Raw genomic sequence first — 24,634 nt, forward strand, 5'->3', positions numbered from 1 at the left:
ATGATGTTTTTACCAGTAGAGGCAAGGCCTACATCTCTGTAAAGCTAACATGCTCTCTTAACTGGAGAGGCAAAGCAATTAAAGTGTTTAATTTAGGCCAGAATTGATGAGAGGCAGTGAGGTACAGGAACTATGAATTCTTTCCCCCAGACAACATGGAGGGCCAACTAAGCGGGAAGCAGCCCTAAAGGATATCTCAGCCCTGGGGAAGGTTATATTGTGGTTTTTGATGCCGCCAACAGTTCTAGAAAACAATGATCCCTGATTCTGTAGTTTGCTAAAGAACATGGTTACAGATATCATTGCAAAAAACAAAGATGGGGGAGCAGGAGAGAGGTCAGTAGTGGGGATTAGCAGTGCCATGCTTGGGGCCAGCTCTGGGGCCCAGGCAGGCAGGCCACTGAGATCCCCTAGGTGGGCAGGCTACGCCCTACACGACCCAGACACCCAGAGGCCCCAGGCTGCCCCTAAGAAGAACAGTAAGCAGTGGAGAGGTGGAAGAGGACGAGAGCAGAGTGACGTGTGCACGTGAAGAGAGGTGGGAATGGAGATGGAGGGTAGTGAAGAACAGTCTGACGTGAGTAACCAGTGACCTAAGGCTAGGGCTACCACCGAGGTCCATGTCTGGGTCTGGACCTGTATAGCACTAGGGGTCTTTTACCACAAGGCAGGCAGATGTCTTGGGCTCAGCTGCTACCTGGGGCCATGTCACTATCTGAGAGCTGTGCGGAGCTGCACGCTTCGCCTGGGCATCTTGGGATAGCTGACCCTGAAGGCATTTGAGCAGAAGAGCTGACTCCAAGGTCATGAGAATGAAGGAGTTGGCCCAGCACCTTGCTTGGGCATAGTAGAGCTGACCTGGTTGAGGGAGTTGGGGGTGAGCCAGCCCAAGGGCATTAGGGTGGGAGAGCTGACCCTGTCCTTTGGCAGCTATAGCTTTTCCTGAGCCAGGCAGGGCAGTGCTGGTGCTGGCCTTGGTGTGTGCATGCAGGAGACTTGGCAGGCTCTCCGGATCAGCTACCACCTAGGCCCAGATCTAGGGCTCTGAGTTGGCCTACCCCAACATCTACCCCATCTGTGAACTGCTGGAGTGTGTGAAGGGGCCAGTCCTACAGATCCAAAGCTGCAGAATCTCCATGACACAAGGCATCCAGGAGTCCTAGAAAGGATCCAGTATTGATAGGAGAAACCAGAGGACTTGAATCAGACCCATGACTCATTACAGTGAACATTTGCAACTAAAGAGATATGGACAAAAGGGTATACTCTGGGATTCATCATGATACACTATAGCTTTCACAGAGAAATTTTTCTTTTTTTTTTTCTTTTGGCAGGGAGCTTGCAAGGATAGAGGGCAGGCACAAAGGGAATAGATTCAGTAGCTCTCAGGTAGAAATGATAACTATCCTCATATAAACAAGGGAATTAAAACACAGATTATGGATCTTGATATATGCTAAGGTCGGGAAATAATGTCTGTTTAGAACAGTGGTTCTCAACCTGTGGGTCATGACCCCTTTGGAATTCAGCCATTTCACAGGGTGGTGTAAGGCCATAGGAAAACACATGTATTTATATTATGATTCAAAACAGTAGCAAAATCACAGTTATGAAGTAGCAATGAAATAATTTTATATAGTTGGGGATCACCACAACACGAGGAACTGTGTTAAAAGTTTGCAGCATTAGGAAGGTTGAGAACCACTGATTTAGAAATTATGTACAAAATAATGTATTCCTTGTTACGTTGTTAGAAAAGTTTCCAAAAATGTGCTCTCTTATATGTGTGAGATTTTTCTGACTTCTTTTTCATGTACCTTACAGTTCAGTGAATGTCTGAGTTTAGCAGTTATGTGATATCTGATTGTGTTTGTCTTTTCTTCAAAAGTATTTCACAGCTATTTTTTGTAAGCTTTTTTAGCCCATGGTACTCATTTGGCAAGGTGTGTGGTAGTGTGTTTACAGACGTGTTCCTGTAAGCTGCTATTGGACAGTCCCTCTCAAAGGGGCTGCATCCAGTGGCCATGAAAGCGCAGAGTGCAGCAGCTTAACTAATGCCAGGGTTATGTCTTTCACTAAAACTAAGAGGTGGGAAAGGGACCCTTCCATATGCCAGAGTAGTTTTCTGTATAGTACCAAGACCAGGCATATAAAAATTTATACTCAGAATCATAGTGGTAATTCAGCTTAACATAGTGAAATATGAAGCTTTTACCACTTGAGTTGGAACATCAGCTACATATTTACTGTAAAGTTTTATGTTCTTCCCAGGTAAAGTTTCTAAATATTACTTGTACTCACTGGATCCTGATGATTGTGTGAGGTTTTGTTTTGGACTCCCTGTGCCTTCTCTTAACCCTATCTACAACTAGCTTCATTATGTCAGTGACAGATGCTCCCTGTGACACGCTCTGTAAAATACAGTTTTTAAGAAGAAAAGCTCCGAACATTTATTGTAAGGGAGGTTTGGAAAAACTGCAAAGAAGAAAATTAATTTGGATTGGGGCTTTTAAATTGAAAGTTGGGGATTATTGTCCTAGCGTTTTTCCTGTTTTTTTTTTTTTTTTTTTTTTTTTAACAAATATGTAGAGTTGAGTCAGGTGGAGTTAGAGGTTTGTGTGTTTGTAATTGTGCTGAGCTCACTGGCCCATTACCTTCCTCAGTAGCCCTGTAGGGAGTACCACTGACTCTCCCACCTGCAGAGAATTCCGTCTAATGTTTTGCTCCATTGCCAACTGACATTACTATCTTAAAATTTTTTCTCTACTTTTAAAATGAGGCGTTATTGTTAGTATGCGTGTTGTTATTAGTGAGTCCACTCTGCCTAAGTCACTCAAGCTGGGGTGACATCTTTGATGGTTTCTAGTGCTTTCCTTGGGACCTCTGACGATCACGTGTTAGCTCTCTCTGAGTTTCCCGGCTGTTCTAAGAACCGTATGTACGTTGCCTTACAGGCCGTTTGTACTTGGCTGTCCCGGACAGTGCTGTTGAGTAAACTTGCTTATAGAACACCTGTAGCATTAAAACTCAAAAGCCTTGTGGGAAAAGCACTGTCATATCCAACGTAAACGCACTTCACTGTATGATATTTAGGGACACTCACCTCACATTCCATGCGGGCATACATAGTCATCAGCTCATTCAGAGGTAAGCCCTGAGCAGGAAGAGGAACTTCTGAGCTTACTGTAGTATCGCCCCCTCCTCCCCCAGCTCCCCAGGACAGGGACTCTCTGTATACCAGGATAGCCCCAAACTCAGATCCGATCCCCCTTCCTCTGCCTACTGAGGGCTGGGATTAAAGGTGTGCACCACAATGCCTGGTTTATAGTATGTTTTATAATGCTGAAAGCAGAAGGTCTGTTAATCTGCACACCCACTGCACTGGGTGATTAATATGAGCACATAGAAGAAAGAGGAAAAAATGAGCAAGTAAAGAAACCGAAGCACCCGTGTTCCATGCGTCTTTCCCAGACAGCCGTAATTAATGGCTCTTTAACAGTCAGGGTTGCCTACCCTGTTTCCTGGCCTCGTTTAGCAAGTACTAAAGCACTTGATAATCGCAGTGCCCCCAAATTCCAGAATGACTTTTTAAGTAGTAGTCAGCGCATCTGAATATGCTGTAGTATTTTAAGGAATAGACATTTTGTTATTTATTGATTTAATTTTTATTTATTAATTTATTGCTTTGTATGAGAAGAGAAATATATTTTGTTCCAGATAAGCCTTTCTGTCACTAATTTTACTTTTGAATAATTACCTTCTGGCTGTATATGGGAAAAATTCCAGGTTAGTGTTCCTTCTGATGGTATAAAGCTTGTGTACTAAGCACGCTCGCTAGTTAGCATTTGCTTGTCTACTTTAGAGCCTTTGGCTGCACCATTGTGATCCTGTAGGACTAAGGCAGAAGAAGAACTGTTACTTTGAAGAACTTCGTGAAGTTGCGCTTCTGGTCTGTTTTGACAGCCGTTAGTTGATTAAACTCTAACAATGCGAATCGTCAGTAAGCATTAGCTCCAAGAGAATAATCATGAAACTCACGCGCTCTTTTAAAATGAGATATTCTAGAGGCGATATTGATGAGCTATCATGGAGCATTGTAACCAGTCTCACGTGTCAGGGGCAAAATAACTACTCTCACCATTGAAGTCCCTAAAGTTTACTCACATCAAAACTTAGCAGCAATGATTTAAATCCCATTTCTTCTTTGACTCAGCCAGTTGTGAAATGGAACTCCTATCCCACTTGAGCCATAAAATGTGTTAAATTTAAGACTAATGCAGCTTTCTGCTTTTTGAGTTTACATTTTGGCAATAACTGCCTTCTTTGTTCAGTGTTAGAAAAAATGGTCTAGGCTTAACCAAATAAGAAAACTGCCAAGTTCATAGTTCTGGCAGTGAAAGAAGCCAGATTAAATGAAAGTCTAGATATTGACTTTACAGAATATGCTAAAGGGAGATTTTGTGACATTACACTTTCTTTGAGAATAAAGTTCTTCTACAGTAATAGCTGTTCTTTGACAGAGATTGATGTGAGAGTTCAGGCTGTGGGCCTTACCTCCCAGTAGCTGCAGAACCCAGGAGAGCCAGCTAGGAATTGTATATCTCACTTGAGCTCTTCAGCTGACTGGTGGCTGGGGTGGCTTGGGCCTACTGCTTTGCTTTGAACTTTTAAAGAACTCATAAAGTGGACATCACCATGGTTTGTAGCTATGACAAGTGAACTCTTTTGAGTGAAGTGGCTTAACAGGGTGTAATGGAGACCAGGCTGATTCCAACCAAGCATTCCGTGTGACCAAGGCTGGCCTTGTGCTCCTGATCCTTCTGCCTCCACTTCCTGCACTTCCTCCACTTCCTGCACCTCCTGCTGCAATTACTGACCTGCACCTTCCCCCCGGCTTTAGTTGCCCTCTAAATTTTTTGAGATGAGGTTTCTCTGGATAACAGCTCTGGTTGTCCTGGAACTCAGTCTGTAGACCAGGCTGGCCACGAACCCACAGAGATCCACCAGCCTCTTCTGGGATTAAATGCGTGCAACACCACCTTCTGGCTTAGGTAGACGATTTTTAATAGCCACAGTTTACAATGTGTCGTGCTTGAAAAAAAAGCTCAGAGGAATGTAAGCATTCTAGAGGGATGGCAGATCTTGGCAAACTTCACTCAGTGACTGAATGTTTTGCTGGGTACAGACAGATAAGGATAGGTGGGCTGTGTATTGTGGTGTGGCCATTGTAATGGTGCTGGTGCTTAACTGAGGACTTAATTGTGTGGTCAGTGTGTCTCAGGCCCTCATTACCAGGCAGCAGCTGGAAGAGGGCTGAGCTTCTGGCTGGGTTTATTTATTGGGTGAATATGGCACTGTCTTACCTCTGTTGTAGAGAACTTGGAACTCAAGGAGGGCCCGTGCTATGGAGGGAGATTTATTTTCCCTCCTTATACAAATACACTGTGCAGAATAGCTAAGGGGAAAATGGGAATGACCTCAGTGGAAGAGAATGTACTTCGAAGCAGCCGTGGGGCTGATAGAGAAAGCCGGGAGCTTGGTAGTCACATGGTTTGAAGTTCACACCTATTGCTATATTTTGAGAATCTTTATTTTTGTGACATAAAGTGTTTGACTCTGAAGTCTGAATAGCTAAGTGTAGGTCTGGAGTAACAGCTGAATGGTTCAGAGCTGCCATTGATGCTGCAGAAGACTGTAGTTCAGTCCCCAGCACACACACTGGGTAGTTCACAGCTGCGTGCAACTCCGTCTCCAGGGGACCCAGCACCTCTGGTCTCTGACAGCTGCATGTTCTCTCTTCTCTCTCTTACACTGGTGTGTGACCTTGTAATCCCAGCACTTCGGACACAGGAGGGAGGCGGCCAGAGTTGTTATATGGAGACTATCCGCAAAGCTCCAACCAGAATATCATGGGAAGTTGATACAGTTCTGCTTAGCTGTGGGGTGTGGTCTGTGTGAGCTGAGCGAGTGTTAAGGAACTTTGGCCCTGCTGTGCAGTTGGAGTGCGCCATCCCTGGGCTTGTGCTTTCCCTCCTCTCTCTCCTGCACCTCCCTTTCCTAAAGTGTTGGGCCGTGGTAAGCAGTGGGAATGTTCTTCACAGATTGCTCCACATGTTCTGTAAGAAACTGTTTTCACATCCAGTTCAGGATGTAGCTTCTTTTTCTCACCAGTGTAGTAATATTTAATACAAGTATGACATTAGAGCATGTGATCATTTAATACCACCAGATTTACTTTTTAAGTTAATTTTGGAGGTTAAAGTTTTTTTTTTTTAATGTTAGCTGAATGAGTACTTCAGTGTTTGCTTACTCTAGCTACAAAGGGCAGGTTACCCAGCACTCCGAGTGAACTCTGCCCTGTAAAGGATAGAGCACAAGGGTTGCTGTCTTAGGGGTTTTTCTGCTGTAAACAGACACCATGACCAAGGCAACTCTTAAAAGGACACCATTTAATTGGGGATGGCTTACAGGTTCAGAGGTTCAGTCCAGTATCAAGGTGGGAACATGGCAGCATCCAGGCAGGCATGGTACAGGAGGCTGCTAGCAGAATGCTGGCTCCCAGGCAGCTAGGACAAGGGTATTAGAGTCCATACCCACAAGCCACACCTACTCCAACAGGGCAATAGTGCCACGTCCTGGGCCAAGCATATACAAACCATCACAGATGCTGTAGGCTAACTACTAACTGCTTAGGCATCAGCTGGTTCTTTTTAGGGACAGTCGGAAACCTGTTTGTCCTGGTGTTACTACTTATTTTTAGCTCATTTGCTAGTCAGTCTAGTTCTTTGCTGCTAGCAGAGATTGAACCTTGGGTTATGTGTGTGCTAAGCAAGTGTGTCCCACTGTCTAGCACCCTACTCCCCTTGAATATTAATTATAGTACAGAGTTGAGTCCAGTTTGTAGAGTTATACTAGACTCACGTTAGGCTTCTCTTGAATAAGTCATTCTGCTCTCGGAAGCCAGACTCTGTATTCCATGTATAGCTTTTCTAGTAGTCACGTGTCTATGTGCATGTTATCTGATATTTCACAGGTGCCTGTGTATGCTATTAGAATAGAATTGTAAAATAACCACATGAAAAGGAGGTATCCTACACAAAGAAGTAAGGAATGCTGAGAATGGGAGAAATAGTTCTCCTTGGGCAAAAACATACCAAATGGCCATCCATACCAAATGGTCAGCACTGAAGATGTAGTACATATTAGTAGTATACATACTGAGCGGGGGTGTCTGTCTGTCTGTCTATCTGTCTACCTACGTATCTACCTACCTACAAATCTATCTCTGAGTGGATAGGGATAGAGGGGTGTATGGGAGGGTTTGAAGGGAGGAAAGGGAAGGAGGAAATGGTTTATATAATAATCTCAAAAAAATAAATTTTAAGAAGGTAGAATTTAGTCAATAGTTATTTTGGCTTTCATATTGTGGATTTTTTCCCATCCTTTTAGGATTAGGACTATTTAATTGTACTTTTATTTAGTTGATATTTTACTAGCAAACTATGGTGCTTTGAATAAAAATGCCCTCCCCCCCAATTATCCCATAGAGAGTGGCATTATTAGGAGGTGTGGCATTGTTGGAATAGCTGTGGCTTTCTTGGAGGAAGTCACTAGGAGGTAGGCTTTGAAGACTCTACCTCAAGCAAGATCTAGGTCTCAGTCTCTTCTGCTGCTCGTGGATCACGATACTCCTACAGCACAAGTCTGCCTGTATGCCACCATGTTTCCCTCCGTGACAGTAATGGACTGAACCTCTGAACCTGTAAGCCAGCCTTAATTAAATGTTTTCCTTCATAAGAGTTGCTGTGGTCGGGTGTCTCTTCACAGTAATAAAACTCTAAGACAAAAACTTTTTTATTTTGAGCTCAGTGTAGCCTTGGTTGTCCTGGGACTTGTTCTGTAGGCCAGGCTGGCCTCCAACTCACAGAGATCCGATTGCCTCCCAGTGGTGGGACTAAAGGTGTGCACACCATTGTCCAGGTACCAACAAACTTTAATTTAGCTGGTATTTTACTAACAACAGAACTGGCTAATTTAATGTCAACTTGACTTAGGTGAGAAGGAACCCCTGTTGAGAAAGTGACTTACTACATTGGTCTATAGACAAATCTAAAGGTCATTTTCTTGATGATTGGTGTGGGGGGACCCAGCTCACTGTGGATGGTGTATCTCCTGGGCTAGTAGTCATGGCAAGGATAAGACAGGCTGAGCAAGCCAGTAAGGAGCACTCTTCCATGGCCTCTGCATCAGCCTCAGACTCAAGGCTTCTGCCTTGAGCTTATGTTGTGATCTCCCTGGATAATGGTAAGGCAAAATAAACCCTATCTTCCCCAACTTGCCTTAAAGTAGTACTAAAAACCTATAACTATGACACCCCCAAAGTGTTAAGGATGTACCATGCCCATCTTACTCTGTAAGCCAGTACTGTCAAGAAAGAAAATTGAATTTGTTCTGTGTTGTGAAGCTCTAAGGAACAAGTTACAGTAACTGCTATATTTAAAAGTCTTCCTCGGGGCTGGAGAGATAGCTCGGGTTAAGAGCTCTGACTGCTCTTCCAGAGGTCCTGAGTTCAAATTCCAACAACCACATGGTGGCTCACAACCAACTGTAATAGGATCTGATGCCTTCTGGTGTGTCTGAAGACAGTGACATTACATACATTAAATAAACACATATTTTTAAAAAAGTCTTCCTCTTCACTTCATATTTGATATCCTTTGACTAGAAAACAAATACATGCTTATTATAATTAATGATACAGATATCATTAAAGCATATAACTACATTCACATAATAGGTGTTTTTTTAAACTTTCTGTTTTAGATGTCATGGGCATTCTTTTGAGTATTCATGAAATGTCTGAAATATTTTGGTGGTGCATGTCTTTGTTTGTTTTGTTTTGTAATACAGAGATTCAAAGCAGAGTTTCATGCATGCCAGGCAAGCCCATCCACCCTGGCTAACACGCCCATCTTTTTTTTTTTTTTTTTTTTTAACTTCTTATCTATTTACCTATTTATGCTAGGAACTGAAGTTGGCATTCCCAACCCTATCCTTCCCTCCTTCCTTCCTTCCTTCCTTTATTTGTGCTAGGAATTGAACATGGGGAAGCTTTCTACTACTGAGGTGTATTTCTAGCCTTTTGCTTAATTTGATACAGCATCAATAAGTTACTTAGGCTGGCCTCTAATTTGTTATCCTTGTGTCTCAGGTTCCTTACTATCTGGGGTTGAAGGCATTAAACTCCATCATCTCTAGGTGTTTTTTGATGTCTTTAAAATACAATTTACTGGGACTGGATAGATAGATGACTCGATAGTTAAGAACATTGGTTGCTCTTGCAGAAGACCCAGATTTGGTTTCTAGCACCCACATGGCAGTTTACAGCCATCTGTAGCTCCATTTCCAGGGGCTCCAACAGCCCCTTCTGACCTCCACAGGCCTCAAGCACACATGTTGTATACAGTATACAGGCATAGCTGCAGGCTAATACTTGTGGTACACGTACATTTTAAAAAATAAAAATAAAAAATCCAACTTACATATTTTATAAAAAGCAGATGTTGGCAATGTAAGCAGTGCCCCAAGGCCGCGGGCGCTGTGTTTTGTGTCTTCTCTGGGTGATTGCTTCCTCTGCTCTTGCTGCATATGATCTTCGCTGTACCCCCTACTGAAGCCCACCTTCTTGTCCCTCATTGCACCACCACTTTATAATTATCTTTCACAAACTAATCACGATCAGTTTTCCTTATTGTCATTAACATCTTGTTTTAAAAGTCTCCAGGGTCAGACTTTTCATAGTATGTAAACGTCCATTGCCAGCTTGTTCTGTATCCTTCATGCATGTTCAGGAGAGGTTCTAGATGCTCAGTGATAAGCAATATAAAAGAGATTGAATACAAAGGCAGGCATAATCCAACTGCTTTCTACAAAATAAGACATTAAAAAGATTTATGAAATGTAAAACAGTGTGATTTCCTGTCCTGAATGAAATATTTTTTAAAATTAACTTTTTTCCAAAAGTCTAAAACTGCCATTTTTGACCTGTGAGTAAATAGTTTTGTTTTATAAAAGCTATTTTTTATAAGAATGTAGCTTATGCTAATACATAGCATATTCATTATTGTTTTTAAAGAGAAATGCCAGAATTTCTCAGTTTCATTTTCTGACATGAAATTAGCTATACTGAAGTTTTCAGGGCCCTCAATTTTAAGAGTTTAGAGGTCTAGAAGAGTATTGAGTGCTTCCGGACCTCAGTGACTTTGGCTTTTGTTCCCAGGTTCTGTCCCAGAGCTCCTACAACATTTAGGGCTTTGAGTGACAGGAACGGCTTTTGTTCATACTCAGCCCTCTGATCACATAGGAGTTTGTGTTAGTGAGGTGATTTAGGATGAGGCTGGTCTCCATAAAGAGATTGGAGTGGTTGGACTTGGCTCCTGATTTCTGGGAAGCAGTTGGGATAGCTGGAGATGAGTTTAATCTACTAAATATCAGTAAAAACAAGACAAAATAACCCCTACCTCCTCCCTGCATGACCAAAGATGCAAGCCTTGCTGGGTGTAGCAATCTCCAGAGTCCTGGGAGAGTGGTAGGCTCAGAGCCACCACTCCTGCTTCTGTCCCTTGCTCTGTCCATTTCTTTGACTTTTTTTTTTTTAAGTGGACCCAGCAAATATTAATTTCTGGATTCTATAAGCCTTTTAAAACAGGAGGTTTAACCTGAGAGGGATATTGTGGGAATTCCTGACTTATAGTCAATGGTCAGAAGTGCCTGAGGCCTGGAGTGATCTCAGATGGTGGTGTGGGATGGAGCTCACTAAGGTGGTGGTGAGAGAACTGGAGACTTGCTTCCTGTGGAACGTCTCACGTGAGATGAGGTGAGGCGAGGTGAGATGAGAGAGCTGTCTTGGCTCTAGAATTAAGTCAGTAAATATCTGAGCAAATCAATTAATGAGGGAGAGAAGGCTGGTAAGTCTGTGCAGAAGATGCAAGCCTTCTCAAGGTAGTGTTCTTCAGAGACCTGGATTTGATAGAAAACAGTTGTCTAAACGCATTATCTGCATTTTGGTAAAATTTAAAGTCTTTCCTCATAGGACATTAAAAAAAAGTTTCCTACCCCCTTTTCAGATAAGGTCTTTTATAGCGTAGGTTAATGACTTTAGGTAGAGGACCTGAAATTCCTAGTATAACACATCCCCTAGGAAAGCTTCCAATGTATTTGCAGGGAGGTCTTAGGGAATCATGGGAAGTTTTACTCATCCTTGTTAACATTAAATTTAAGCATTACTGATTGCTAGTATAATAACTTACTTAGCTCTTTGCATTGATATATATTCCCCCATATGTTTTAAACATTTTGTTTTTGTTTTGTTGTGTTTATTTGTTTTTTACAGGGTCTTTCTAGGTAGTTCTGGCTATCTTGGAGCTTGCTATGTAGACCAGCCTGGCCTCGAATTTACAAAGATCTGCCTGCCTCTGCCTCCGCCTCCTAAGTGTGCTCCACCACTGCCTAGCTTGTTTTTGACATCTTATTGAAAAAAAAATTGTACAATTTATTTTGATCATGTTTCCCTTCTCCTAGTCCCCAGGTCTTTGTCACTTCCCTACCCACCCAACTTTTTCTCGATCTCTTTAAAAGAAAACAAAAATAAGAAACAAACTACAAAACACAAAAATGGAAATCAAAAGACCAATAAGATAGAACAGCAAAACGATGCAGAAAACTAGCAATGCTGTTGAGTTGGTTTTCACTCTGGAAAACAGCCCGCACTGAAGTGTGGTTGATGTACAAGACTTTGCGTTCAAATGGGAGTCAATCCAGTTGTGTCTAGAAGATGCTTTCCTTGGAGTCATCCATCACTTCTGGGTCTTACAATATTTCCACTTCCTCTTCTGCATACACAGATCCCTCAGCTTTGAGGGCACCCCATACTTTTGAGAATACTGCTATCGTAAATGAAATCATTTGTAATTTTTAGATTTTGAATCAAAGGGAGATTGTGCTTTGTTTCTTTTTTAAAGCCAGGCAGCTTGGTAAATACCTCTCTTAAGCCCTTGAAGATAGGTAAAAGCCTCCCTGTTGTGCCCCATCACAGTGTGCGTTAGTGATCTAGACATAAGCACTCCCTTTAGGGTTGTCCGAGCAGACACGGGCAGTATCTTGCTGGTAGGATTCTTGCCTTACTTTATATCGTGAAAACCTCAGAAGTCTTCAAGATGGTGCTAGACACAAGTCACTATTCAGAGGACAGCAGTTGGACACTTGGCGGGCAGGGCAAATTGAGTGGGTAAACATTCAGACCCAGAGTGTGATGACATTTCAAAGTATTAGAAGGCTGTTGTGCATAGTTTCTGCGGTTTACTCTCCTGGCAGAGTTTACAGCAGAATGACCATTGTACTCATATAAAGGATTCTAGTCAGCGCTGGTTCTTGTCTGGGTCAGCTCACAGCCCTGAGACTACTGGACTAGAGAAAACGTGTGTGCTGCCTAATGTCTCTGCTGTTCTTGTCCCTCTTCTGTAATGATATTCCAAGTAGACTCGAGCTTCCTTATTAGGGGTGATACTTTTGCTTTTATAAATAAAATATTCACATTTGATTGGTATTTCTCACTGTCTGCACTTTTTAGAAACAGTGAAAAGTCTTAGAAGAAAGCTAGCTCATAGCATTACAAGCTTTTGAAGAGTTAAACCAAAATAAAGAGAAAGGAAAGCTGGATCATGGTCATTAAAAGTTACACTAGGACTGGAGAGACTATTGGTGTACGTATTAAGAGCACTCACTGCTCTCGCAGAGAACCCAAGTTTTGTTCCCAGCACCCACATCAGGTGGCTCACAACCACATGTAAGTCCAGCTCTAGGGGATCCAGTGACTTCTGGCTTTTACACTCAAGAGCAGATACCTACACATAGGCACACATACCTACATATAAGTTAAATTATAATTAAAATGTTAGAGTAAAGCAAGGTGTTGTAGACACATGGAGAGTCTAAACTCAAAACTCCCAAAGGTATACACATCTAGCTTAGACCAGTTAATCTGAACTCAGAGATTAGGATTGGACACAAGGATATTTTAGGCTCCCTAGATGGCTCTTAATAAGTACTCAGTATGAGAGCATTTATTTATTCTGAAAAAGTTTGTTACATTATTTGTTAAGCTGCAAGTGACGTAGGGCTCCGGCGTTTGTGGGGTCATTTGTGACACATTAAAAACAAGATATGTTATGGGAGTGTGTTTTTGTTTTGGAGACTTCCCTGCATCAGCTTTGAAAGTAAGAACAGGGAGTCTTGACATCCATAAATAGGATTAATTACATATATCAGCACTGTTTTATGGAAAGAGACATAATTCGAGGCAAAGAAAGTGAGCATTTGAACACGGCTGAAACTAGGATTATTGTGGGTGGACATTCCCAACTTTCAACTCGTGAGACTGCTGCCTAAAGATTAGAAACTGCCTGGAATTCCTAGGACAACTGGACACGTGGTCAGGGACCAGGGCACAACTTGTTCATCATCACTATTTACTCACAGATTTCTGCTGCCTGACTTTGTCAGCTTGTCCTTCATGCATCAACCCCTGAGCCATAGTTACAGGGACACCTCCTGGAGATGCTGACATTGCATCATAACCGTCTAGCCTTTGTTACAAACACGTTTAGCATACCTACACTTTCTCAGTTACTGGGAAATACCTTAAAGTGTCAAGGCTTACTTAAATCAGTTTATGTCAGATTACCTGTTTCTTAGAGAAGATAGGAGAAGAGTATAATTGGCTTTATAAAAAGGTAGCTGTAGGATTAAATTAAGTCATTCTTTGCGTGTAAGGCACTGAGCAGAGGGCTGGTGCATCAGGAATTGCTGATAATGTTCATTAGCTATTTCTTTAGCAAACTATACTTGGAGTAGCTTTCATGTGCCAGTGTCTGTGTTAGTGTTGAAGGTATAATGCTGAGTAAAACAGCCTTTCATTTGTACGTGTCTTTAAGAGGGAGTGCAGAAGCAGAATGTTGATACTTCCAGATCATCCCACACGTCTGTAGAAGTTTTAAACCCATGTATATGATACATTCTTGGTTTTGTAGAATTAGAAAATATGTGTGCCAATTTGTTCTAGTCAGGAATTTATGCTTTCTTCTTTCTTTTATTCATTCAATTGTGTGTGTGTGTGTGTGTGGTGTGTGTATGTGTGTGTGTGTGTGTGTGTGTGTGTGTGTGGTGTATGTGTGTGTGTGTGTGTGTGTTTTCCCAGTTTTTTCAAATAATTTAGAGGGGCTGTAGAGATGACTCAGCAGTTAAAAGGGGCTTACCGCTCCTGCAAAGAACCTGTGTTTGGTTTCCAACACCTACAAGGTGGTTAACAGCTACCCCCTAACTACAGTTGCTGGGGATCTAATGCTCTCCCCACTTACCGTCCCTGTGGGCTCCTGCACACATATGATGCCCATAAAGTCTCAAAGGCACACATACATAGACACACATACATAGACACACATACATAGACACACATACATAGACACACATACTTAGAGACACACATACATAGACACACATACTTAGACAAGACAGCTTAAGAAATTGGGACGAATCGTAGTAAGTGTAGGCTTCTCAAGAAAGACACTTTTTAATCCCCCCCTCTCCCTCCCCCTTTTTTTGTGTGTGTGTGTTTGCTGTTCTAATTTCAAGTTTGTGAAGGATTTCTACAGTATTACTTGAATAACACATTTGATTGATTGTACTCGTATGGTTTAGATATGAAGTTTTCATGTTCTTTCGTGTTCAAAGCTGAATTGCCCTCTGATGGGGCTTTGGGACATGATTGGGTCACAAGGGTTCTGGCTTATCAGTTAATCCTCTGTTGGATTCATTGATGGTGTTGTTGAGAAGTTGAAACTTACGTGGTGGGGCTTGGCTGGAGGAAATAAATATCCAAGGGCCGACTTTGAGGGACTGTAGTTGTCTCTGATCTTTTCTTTTCCTATTTACTGCCAAAGAGTTGCTCAGGCAACTCCACTGTGCTGTCCAGATGATGCTCTGCCTCACTCTCTGGAACCCGTGTTGGGACCCCTGAAACTGTGAGCTGAAATACGCTATCCTTCCAAGTTGTGCATCAGGCAGTTTGCCATAGCAACACAACGTACATTGATTGTGTGCAGGTGTTACGTTGGCACCAGAGAAAAACAACTTACAGGAGACAGTTCTTGGCTTCAGAGGTTGAGTTTGTGATTGCAAGGCCCCAAGTGTTTGAGTAGAGCATCATCATAGTGGCATGCTCACCTCATGAAATGCTGTAAGGAAGGGACTGGGGACCAGGTATAAATTTCAAAGCCATTCTCCCAGGAACCTATATCTTCCAATTAAGTCCAACCTCCAGAACCTCTGGAAATTCCTATCACAGGCTACAGCACAGCATTAAACCCAGGAGTCTGGGGGCATTCATATTCATACCACAGTAGGAGGGAAGCAGGAGGACTATACAATTTCAAATGATGAATGAAACTGCTCAGGTTTGACAGAAATTGGTTTTGATTTGTTTTTGAATCTCTTTCATGAGATTGAAATAGCAAGATCCTGCATTTCTTACTTTGGTGATAGTCTTTTTTGTTTTGGCCAGTTTTTGAGTGCTGTAGATAATATATTCTTAAATTTGAAATATTATTTATTGAAATGAACCCTGGTGATTCTCAGGTTTATCTTTTCACAGAAGACTAATGGCCTACCCCTGGTAATCCTTTGCTACTTGACAGATACTCTTTGTGAATACTTTTCCAGACACACGAATTTATTGAACCCAATTAGTACTCATCACAGAGGTTTAAGCTTTCACTCCTATAATTAACCCTCGCTTATGCATTTCTCTATCTGCTTTATTTATTTAGCAGATAATCAGATCTCTATGCATTTCCCATCTTGCTTGGGTATGTTTAATGGGTGTCCTTGGTCTTTATAAAGAAACAAGTTGGGGCGGTTCAGGACCGCTGGAGAGTATGAGGTAGTGTTTAGATGCTTCACCTGCAGCTGCTTGTTTAAATACTTTAATAGCTTTCTTTAGCCTTATTTGTTCTATGAAAGGAAGTAAGGTTATTCTGACCTGGCTTTTTGATGAAAATATACTGGATTCTGGGCATGAACACACACCTTTTGCATATGTAGGTCCTAGCTTTTAAGGAATCTGTTGTAGTTTTCTTCTAAAAACCTACATTAATTTCCCATGTCTCCCGATACCTGCTTACTTTGTTTTAACAAAGGTCTAGTGATCTCATTTATAGGGTTAAGTGTCCAAGAACCTTGTGTGATCTTTAAGTAAGACGAAAGGAAATGGTTTACAAGACAAATAGGTATTTTTGTGGTTGTGCAAACTCACTGGTGGTTTTTATTTTTCCCTTAGAAATAAGTAAAACATAAAATCGTGTGGTTTTTAAGTTGTCTTTTGTATTTTCTTTTAGGTAGTATTAAAGATAATCAAACATTATCAAGAAGAAGGACAAGGAACTGAGGTCGTTCAGGGAGTGCTCCTGGGCCTGGTTGTAGAAGACCGACTGGAGATTACCAACTGTTTCCCATTCCCCCAGCACACAGAGGACGATGCTGACTTTGATGAAGGTAAGGCTGTGGGCCTGTCAGCTGCGTCTTTGCAGCGTACACAGATGGCGTTAGCTCATTTCCCAATGTAACTCTCCTCTCTTACTGGGTTAACTTAAATCATGGGTTTTGAGTTTCTGGGGAAAATGGCATGTCTGTGCAATGAGAATTTGTATAACAAAGGTTTTTACTTTGTCCCGTTTGGCATCCATTGTCATCTGTTTTAAGAAGAGGTAAGTATTACCAGCTCTTTCAGGAAGATCATTCTTATAGCTTAAAGATTACACCAGCCACGAACAGTTAGGAGGGAGAGGCAGGTAGATCTTTGTGAGTTTGAGACTGGTCTATAAAGTGAGAGCCAGGGCTCTGTTATACAAAGAAACCGTGTCTCAAACTAACTAACAAACAAAAAACAAACAAACAACCAAACCAAACCAAAACCAGGTTGAAAATAATTTTTCGAACTCTTAGGACACAATTTATATGTAATTTCTTTAAATTAAAAAATTTGCTTAAAGCACAACAAAACTTTTATGTTCAATACATTTATTTTTAATTGAAAATTTTTTGTTTACATTTCAAATGTTATCCCCTTTCCCGGTTTCCCGTCCATAAATCCCCTATCCCATCCCTCCTCTCTCTTCTATAAGGGTGTTTCCCCCACCCAAACACCCACCCCTTCTCACCTCCCTGCCCTGACATTCCCCTACACTGGGGGGGTCCAACCTTGGCAGGACCAAGGACTTCTCCTCCCATTGGTACCCAACAAGGCCTTCCCCTGCTACATATGAGCCATGGGTCTGTCCATGTGTACTCTTTGGATGGTGGTTTAGTCCCTGTGAGCTCTGGTTGGTTGGTATTGCTGTTATTACAGGGTTGCAGACTCCTTCAGCTCCTTTAGTTGTTTCTCTAACTTCTCCAATGGGGACCCCATTCTCAGTTCAATGTTCGGCTGTGAGCATTCGCCTCTGTATTTGTCATGCTCTGGCAGAATCTCTCAGGACACAGCTCTCAGGACACAGTTATATCAGGCTCCTGTCAGCATGCACTTTTTCACATCAGCAATATTGTCTGGGTTTGGTGGCTGTATGAATATGGGCTGGATCTGAATTGACATTCCTTTAGTCTCTGCTCCAAACTTTGTCTCCATATCTCCTCCTATGAATATTTTTGTTCCCCCTAGCATCCACACTTTGGTAGTCCTTCTTCTTGAGCTTCATGTGGTCTGTGGATTGTATCTTGGGCAATCTGAGGTTTGTGTTTTTGATATCCACTTATCAGTGAGTGCATACCATGTGTGCTCTTTTGTGATTGAATTACCTCACTCAGGATGGTATTTTCTAGATCCATCCATTTGCCTATGAATTTTATGAAGTCATTGTTTTTAATAGCTGAGTAGTACTCCATTGTGTAGATGTACCACATTTTCTGTATTCATTCCTCTGTTGAAGGACATCTAGATTCCTTCCATCTTCTGACTATTATAAATAAGGCTGCTGTGAACATAGTGGAGCATGTGTCTTTGTTATACGTTGGGGCATCTTTTGGGGATATGCCCAAGAGAAGGATAGCTGGGTCCTCAGTACTGTGTCCAGTTTTCTGAGGAACCTTCAGACTGATTTCCAGAGTGGTTGTACCAGCTTGTAGTCCCACCAACAATGGAGGAGTGTTCCTCTTTTTTCACCTCCTTGCTAGTATCTCTTATCACATGAGTTTTTGATTTTAGCCATTCTGACTGGTGTTAGGTAGAATCTCAGGGTTGTTTTGATTTGCATTTCCCTGATGACTAAGAATGTTGAACATTTCTTTAGATACTTCTCAGCCATTCAGTATTCCTCAGTTGAGATTTCTTTGTTTAGCTCTGTACTGCAGTTTTTGATAGTATTATTTGATTCTTTGGAGGCTAACTTCTTGTTCTTTGAATATATTCGATATTAGCCCTTTATCGGATATAGGATTGGTAAAGATCTTTTCCCAATCTGTTGGTTGCTGTTTTGACCTATTGAAAATGTCTTTTGCCTTACAAAAGCTTTGCAATTTTATGAGGTCCCATTTGCCCATTGTTGATTTTAGAGTATAAGCCATTGGTGTTCTGTTGAAGAAATTTTCCCCAGTCCCATTTGTTCGAGTCTCTTCCCCACTGTTTTTTCTATTAGTTTGAGTGGATCAGGTTTTATGTGGAGGTCCTTGATCCACTTGAACTTAAGCTTTGTACATGGTGATAAGAATGGATCAATCTGCATTTTACATGCTGACCTCCAGTTGAATCAGCACCATTTGTTGAAAATGCTATCTTTTTTCCACTAGATGGTTTTAGCTCCTTTGTCAAATATAAGTGACCATAGGTGTGTGGGTTCATTTCTAGGTCTTCAGTTTTATTCCACTGATCTACCTGCCTGTCTCTCTACCAGTACCATACAGTTTTTATCACCATTGCTCTGTAGCTTGAGGTCAGGGATGGTTATTTCCCCCTTCTTTTTTTGTTGAGGGTAGTTTTCACTATCCAGGTTTTTTTGTTATTCCAAATGAATTTGCAGATTGCTCTTTCTAACTCTGTGAAGAATTGAGTTGGAATTTTGATGGGGATTGCATTGGGCAAGATGGCCATTTTTACAATATTAATCCTGCCAATCCATGAGTATGGGAGATTTTTCCATCTTCTGAGATCTTCTTCAATTTCTTTCTTCAGAGACTTGAAGTTCTTGTCATATAGAACTTGCACTTGCTTGGTTAGAATCACACCGAAGTATTTTATATTATTTGTGAATATCATAAAAGGTATCATTTCCCTAATTTCTTTCTCAGACTGTTTATCCTTTGAGTAGAGGAAGGCTACTGATTTGAGTTAATTTTATACCCAGCCACTTTGCTGAAGTTGTTTATCAGGCTTAGTTCTCTGGTGGAACTTTTGGGATCACTTAAATGTACTATCATATCATCTGCAAATAGTGATATTTTGACTTCTTCCTTTCCAATCTGTATCACTTTGACCTCCTTTTGTTGTGTGATTGCTCTGGCTAGGATTTTGAGTACTATATTGAATAAGTAGGGAGAGAGTGGGCAGCCTTGTCTAGTCCCTGATTTTAGTGGGATTGCTTTAAGTTTCTCTCCATTTAGTTTGATGTTAGCTACTGGTTTGCTGTATATGGCTTTTACTATGTTTAGGTATGGGCCTTGAATTCCTGGTCTTTCCAGGACTTTTATCATGAAGGGGTGTTGACTTTTGTCAAATGCTTTCTCAGTATCTAACCATGTACACAGTGTGCCTTGATCATATCTACTCCCACTTCCCACTCCTTCTGATAATTCGTAGCACATCACCCTCCCGCCCTCACCTTCATGGCTGTCACATTATTTTATTTGTTGACTTGTCTTTGTGACCCACTGAGTCCCATTGGTGCTACCTGCTGTTGGTGTGTTGTGCCCTTCACCTTTTCAGGTCGCCATAGCTGCAGTGAGGTCACAAGTGCTGTGGCATTATGACAGGAAGATAGCATCTTTACAGCACTACTTCCCCTCCAGCTCCTATATTGTTCTTGATTCCTTGTCCACGATGCTTTGTCAGCCTGTGTGTGTGTGTGTGTGTGTGTGTGTGTGTGTGTGTGTGTGTGTGTGTGTGTGTGTGTGTGAGTGTGAGATTGGGGGGATTGAAATCAGTGTCACATTAAGCAGATGCCCCGTGTAGGTCTGAGCACCAGGTTACCTGTTCTTAGTTCCTTCCCAGTTATGAACCCCAGCATCGCCGCCCACTGCAGAAGGAGGGTTGTCTGTCTGAGGCTGAGAACAAACCGCACTATGGCTGTGGACACACGTATCTAGGAGGCAGTGTGATATTTGTTCATTCAGCAACAGTTGTAGGCTCCCTCTGGCTCTATAGCCTCCAGAGCCTTGGACTTTTGACCAGGTTTCCAGAACTAGCCCTGAGTTCCCTTCTGTCACAAAGTTGTCTCTGCCATGCCTCTATTGCAGCAGCAGGCACATCCTGCCTGCAAAGGTGGTATTGTGGATTCTGTGGTCCCTCCCTGGGTAACGATGCGTTTCCTCTCAGTGGCCTGCATCACACCTTTTGAACATTGATGTCGAACCACTTTTTGTATCTAGCAATTCCTTGCTTTCTATTAAGGATTGGTTCTAGGACACCCCCTTAAATATAAAATTTCTTGCGTGCCCAAGTCCTTTTATGTCAAGCAGTATAATATTTACATGCCACCTCTGAACATCCTTTTATACTTGAAATCATTGCTTTTCAGGGTTGCCTAATATGTGAGTAGTCTTTCCCTGAAAGAATAATGAACAGGAAAAGTCTGAATGTGCAGTACAGACAAACTGAGATAGGTTGAATTCTTAGTTGTGGGGCCTGTGGATATGGAGGCTTATTCTACTTGATGGCTTAACCTCTTCCCATTCTAAAATTAAATTTTAAAAATCAGTTTGCAACTCTGTAGCTTTTAGAGAGATAATCATTGCATATATCTTCTGTTCCCGGGGTGCCTTTTCTCTCTGTTGATCATTTCCCCCTTTGCTTCTGTGCTTGTAAAGTTTGATGTAAGTTTGTCTTTTCTCACTTTTGTTGACTGTTCATTTAGTTTCATTGAAGAAACTATTGACAGATTTAGTACGAAACTTTTCCTGTTTTTTTCTGGAAATTTTATGGTTTTAAAAACTAAGTTAACCTATTTATATGATTTAGTGTTAACTTTTGTCTGTCTGTAAAGGAGAGGTCCAGGTTTGCTGGTGTTGGAGAAGAGACTCATCCTGTTCCATTGAATGGTCCTGGAATCATTGTCGATCATGTGACCATATGTAAGCCTAGGGTGTGACTTCCAGACATTCTTCTCTCTTGTCCTGTTTTAGATGTCTGTTCTCATACTGCTCATCCCATTGAACACAAGTGAAGATTACTTATCATTTGAATTATTTAGTCAAATTATGCAAGCTTTATTTTCTGTCAGGTAAAGTTATCTCCCTAAAGTGGAGTTTGAAAAGATAGCACTGAACATAGACTTACATAGCCCCCCCAAAACTGCAAGGCTAGAGAGGGGCTTTTCAGGGGTTGTGGGATTTCCAAGACTTGGCTTCATAGGAGTTTAGCTGATGACTTGGAATTGTTTGGCACAGTCTTATCAGGGTGGAGGTAGAGGTGGAGGGCAGGGTACAGTGTGTGGAGCACGTCCAGAAAATCCTAGTCTTGCAGTTTTTTTTAGGATTCTAGTCAAATCCTAGTTTTACAGAAATCAGAAAGAATTTATTTTGACCTTGTAATAGGATGGCTTCTAATCTTAAAATGGAGTTAGGCTGGTCCAGCAATACAAGAACATATCTTAGGTTTCTTAGTTTTGTGATGGCTTTTTTCCCCCTTCAATTTTGATTAGTTTTTGAGACAAGGTTTCTCTGTGTAGACTTGGTTGTCCTGGAACTCTCTGTAGTCCAGGCTGACCTTGAACTGACAGAAATTGGCCCGCCTGCCTCCTGAGTGTTGGGACTATCGGTGTGTGTCACCACCACTGTCCAAACTCTAGAATTTTGATATCGATTACATTGAACACGTAGGTCATTGAGTAGTGCTTCCAAGTCTTTTGTCTCCTTGGTTAAGTTTATTTGTAAATATATTTATGATGAGGCGAAGTGGATAGTTTTCTTAAGAACTTTGTAAACTGAAACTTTAAAAAAATTGTTAGTGTTGGGAGGCACACATGCCATAAAATGTGTGTTTCAGTTAGAGGTCAGTTTTCCATTTTTACCTCCGTGGACTCCAGAGATCCATCTCAGGCTGTCAGGCTTGCATGACGAACCACTTTATCTCTCATGCTCTTTTTATATAACTTTTAACTGGTTACTTTTTAAAAAACAGTTACTTTTAGCTTAATAACTGTCACTATTTTATGTATTAGGCTCTTAGAGAAGCAACTTGAACATATTATAAATGTAAATATACTTCTGCAGAGGCACATTCCATCATTCATCAATAAATCAGTTTTTATTAAGTTAGTATCTCCAGAAAAATCACATATCTGCTTTTGTTTCAGATACACAACTGCTTGTGTGTCATTTTAAGACTTCTGTATAAAATGCATTTTTTCCTGTTTTGAACAGGCCAGTTTTTATCTGGATGACTGTAAACTTAAACACCTTTAATAGGATTACTGTTGGGATTTGTGTGTAGTTTGTTAATAGCATTACCAGAGAGATCAGTTTCTCTATTCTGCATATCTGGAAATAATTAGAATTTAATATTCACTGTTTCAGAACTAAAGGACAAGTGGTTGTTGGTACAGTTGTTTTCTCTCACAGCTGAGCTCTGGAGTTTTAGTGACGCGGTGTGGCCGGTAAGAGTACAAACCGTCTCTGAGCGTACAGTGCCACTGCCTGGTTTTGTTGGTTGGTTATTTTTTAAGAAAAACTCTTTAGAATGTAAAGAAATGATATTTAATATAATTATGGTGTGTAGTGTTTTATTAATTTCAGAAATCAGTCACTGGAGGGTAACCTCTTATGAGTTTGAAATAATTAGCTAGTGAATGTGTACTTTAAGAAGCTTGTTTAAAGTTGTAACAGCTTTAAGTCAAAAAGAAACTTTATCTAGCATTTAGTAATACTAATAAGTTAAACACTGGGCATTATATCCTGCTCTGCTCAGTTTAGGATTTCTATCCGTTTTCTTCATAGAAAACTGGAGTTTTCTATGTGTTGGAGATTAAAATATATTGAATATAAAGCAGCGTAATTCCGTATCTGAAGTTCATTTATGTACAAGTTTCAATCGCTTGGTTAGCCTTTAAAAGCAAACGAGAGGTTGGGAAGGTGGCTCTGTTTGGGAAGGCCTGCCATACAAGCACTGAACCCAAGGTTAGACCCCCAGCACTCAATAAAAGCTTGGCTGTGTAGTTCCTATCTGTAACTCAGCAGGGGCACAGGGCAGGGAGAGGAGGATCCCTGCACACACACACACACGCACACGCACACGCACACGCACACGCACACGCATACACATGCTAAAATCCAGTGAGGTTCATCCCTTTCGTTATACGTGTGAAAGTGTAACACTCTATTTCTTCATAGCCTTAGGTGGTACGTTTGAATTTCAGTTCAATTGCCTAAACCCATAATAATCATCAGAATGTGGTCACTGTTAGATTTTGTGGGGCGGGGGGGTCAAACTTAAATAAAAATAAAATTTTCCACTATGTTTGGGTATCTTAGAATAGTCCTAGATGTGGATTATTTTGTGTTATGATAAAGGCCACTTGTTTTACTCATGTGTTTTCCATTATTCAGTGCCCTTAAATCTGTATTTATTAAAAGAATAGTCTTTTCTTTGGCCACCAACTTTATGAAACTGAAATATCAAGTATTTCATACTTATGGCATTATGTAACTTGGGTTTCTTAAGAGTTTTTGTTTTTGTTTTTTTTTTTTTTGAGGGGTGGGATATGGGCTTGGTTTTTTTGTTGTTGTTGCTGTTTTGTGTCTTTTGTAAAGTGAGGAATTTTAATCTGTGCTGCAAATGAAATATTAGCAAATGCTTTAAACTGGGTTGACAAACTGATCCCTGTACTTGCTGTTGTACGTCAAGTTTTATTAGACGGTGTCCTATTTGTTTATGTATTATTAGCTCTGTATTCCTGCTACAGTTGTTAGATCTACACAGTAGCCTAAATGTTTTTTTGAGCTCTCTGAAAACTTGTGACCTGGAATCTAACTTTCTTACTCCTTGTTCTCTTCCTCGTGTTTGCATACAGAAAATGGTGCTAGTTTCTTTAATGTTTACTCTATGTTTGTCTGTGGCCGGTCAGTGTTTGCTTTGTCTGGATGTTGCACTTAGTATGGCCAAGTTCAGAATGTGATATGAACACTGAAATGAAAGTTCTAGTACTGTTGGATTCACTTCCCCGGCAACCCTGGGAAGGCTCACAGTAGGTAGCTCCTGCTTTAATTTTCATGCCTTTTCTTTTAAAGAAAACAACACACACTGAGTTGTTGATGTTTAAGGGAACTAATTGTAGAAAACAGTGTAAACTGGCACGATTCGTAGGTGTCAACTTGTGACTGC

At 41.2% G+C, this 24,634-nt stretch overlaps 1 protein-coding gene across 1 annotated transcript in view; it reads left to right on the top strand.

Annotated features, from left to right (window-relative positions):
- The window catches only part of Eif3h (eukaryotic translation initiation factor 3 subunit H), an 82,893-nt gene that overhangs the window by 6,216 nt on the left and 52,043 nt on the right, over positions 1 to 24,634 (top strand). The window contains exon 2 of the mRNA XM_032915320.1: positions 16,449 to 16,605. Within this exon, the coding sequence (XP_032771211.1) occupies positions 16,449 to 16,605 (157 nt within the window). The remainder of the gene's footprint in view (positions 1 to 16,448; positions 16,606 to 24,634) is intronic.

The sequence above is a fragment of the Rattus rattus genome, chromosome 1 (assembly GCF_011064425.1).
Source record: "Rattus rattus isolate New Zealand chromosome 1, Rrattus_CSIRO_v1, whole genome shotgun sequence".
NCBI classification, from domain to species: Eukaryota; Metazoa; Chordata; class Mammalia; order Rodentia; family Muridae; genus Rattus; species Rattus rattus.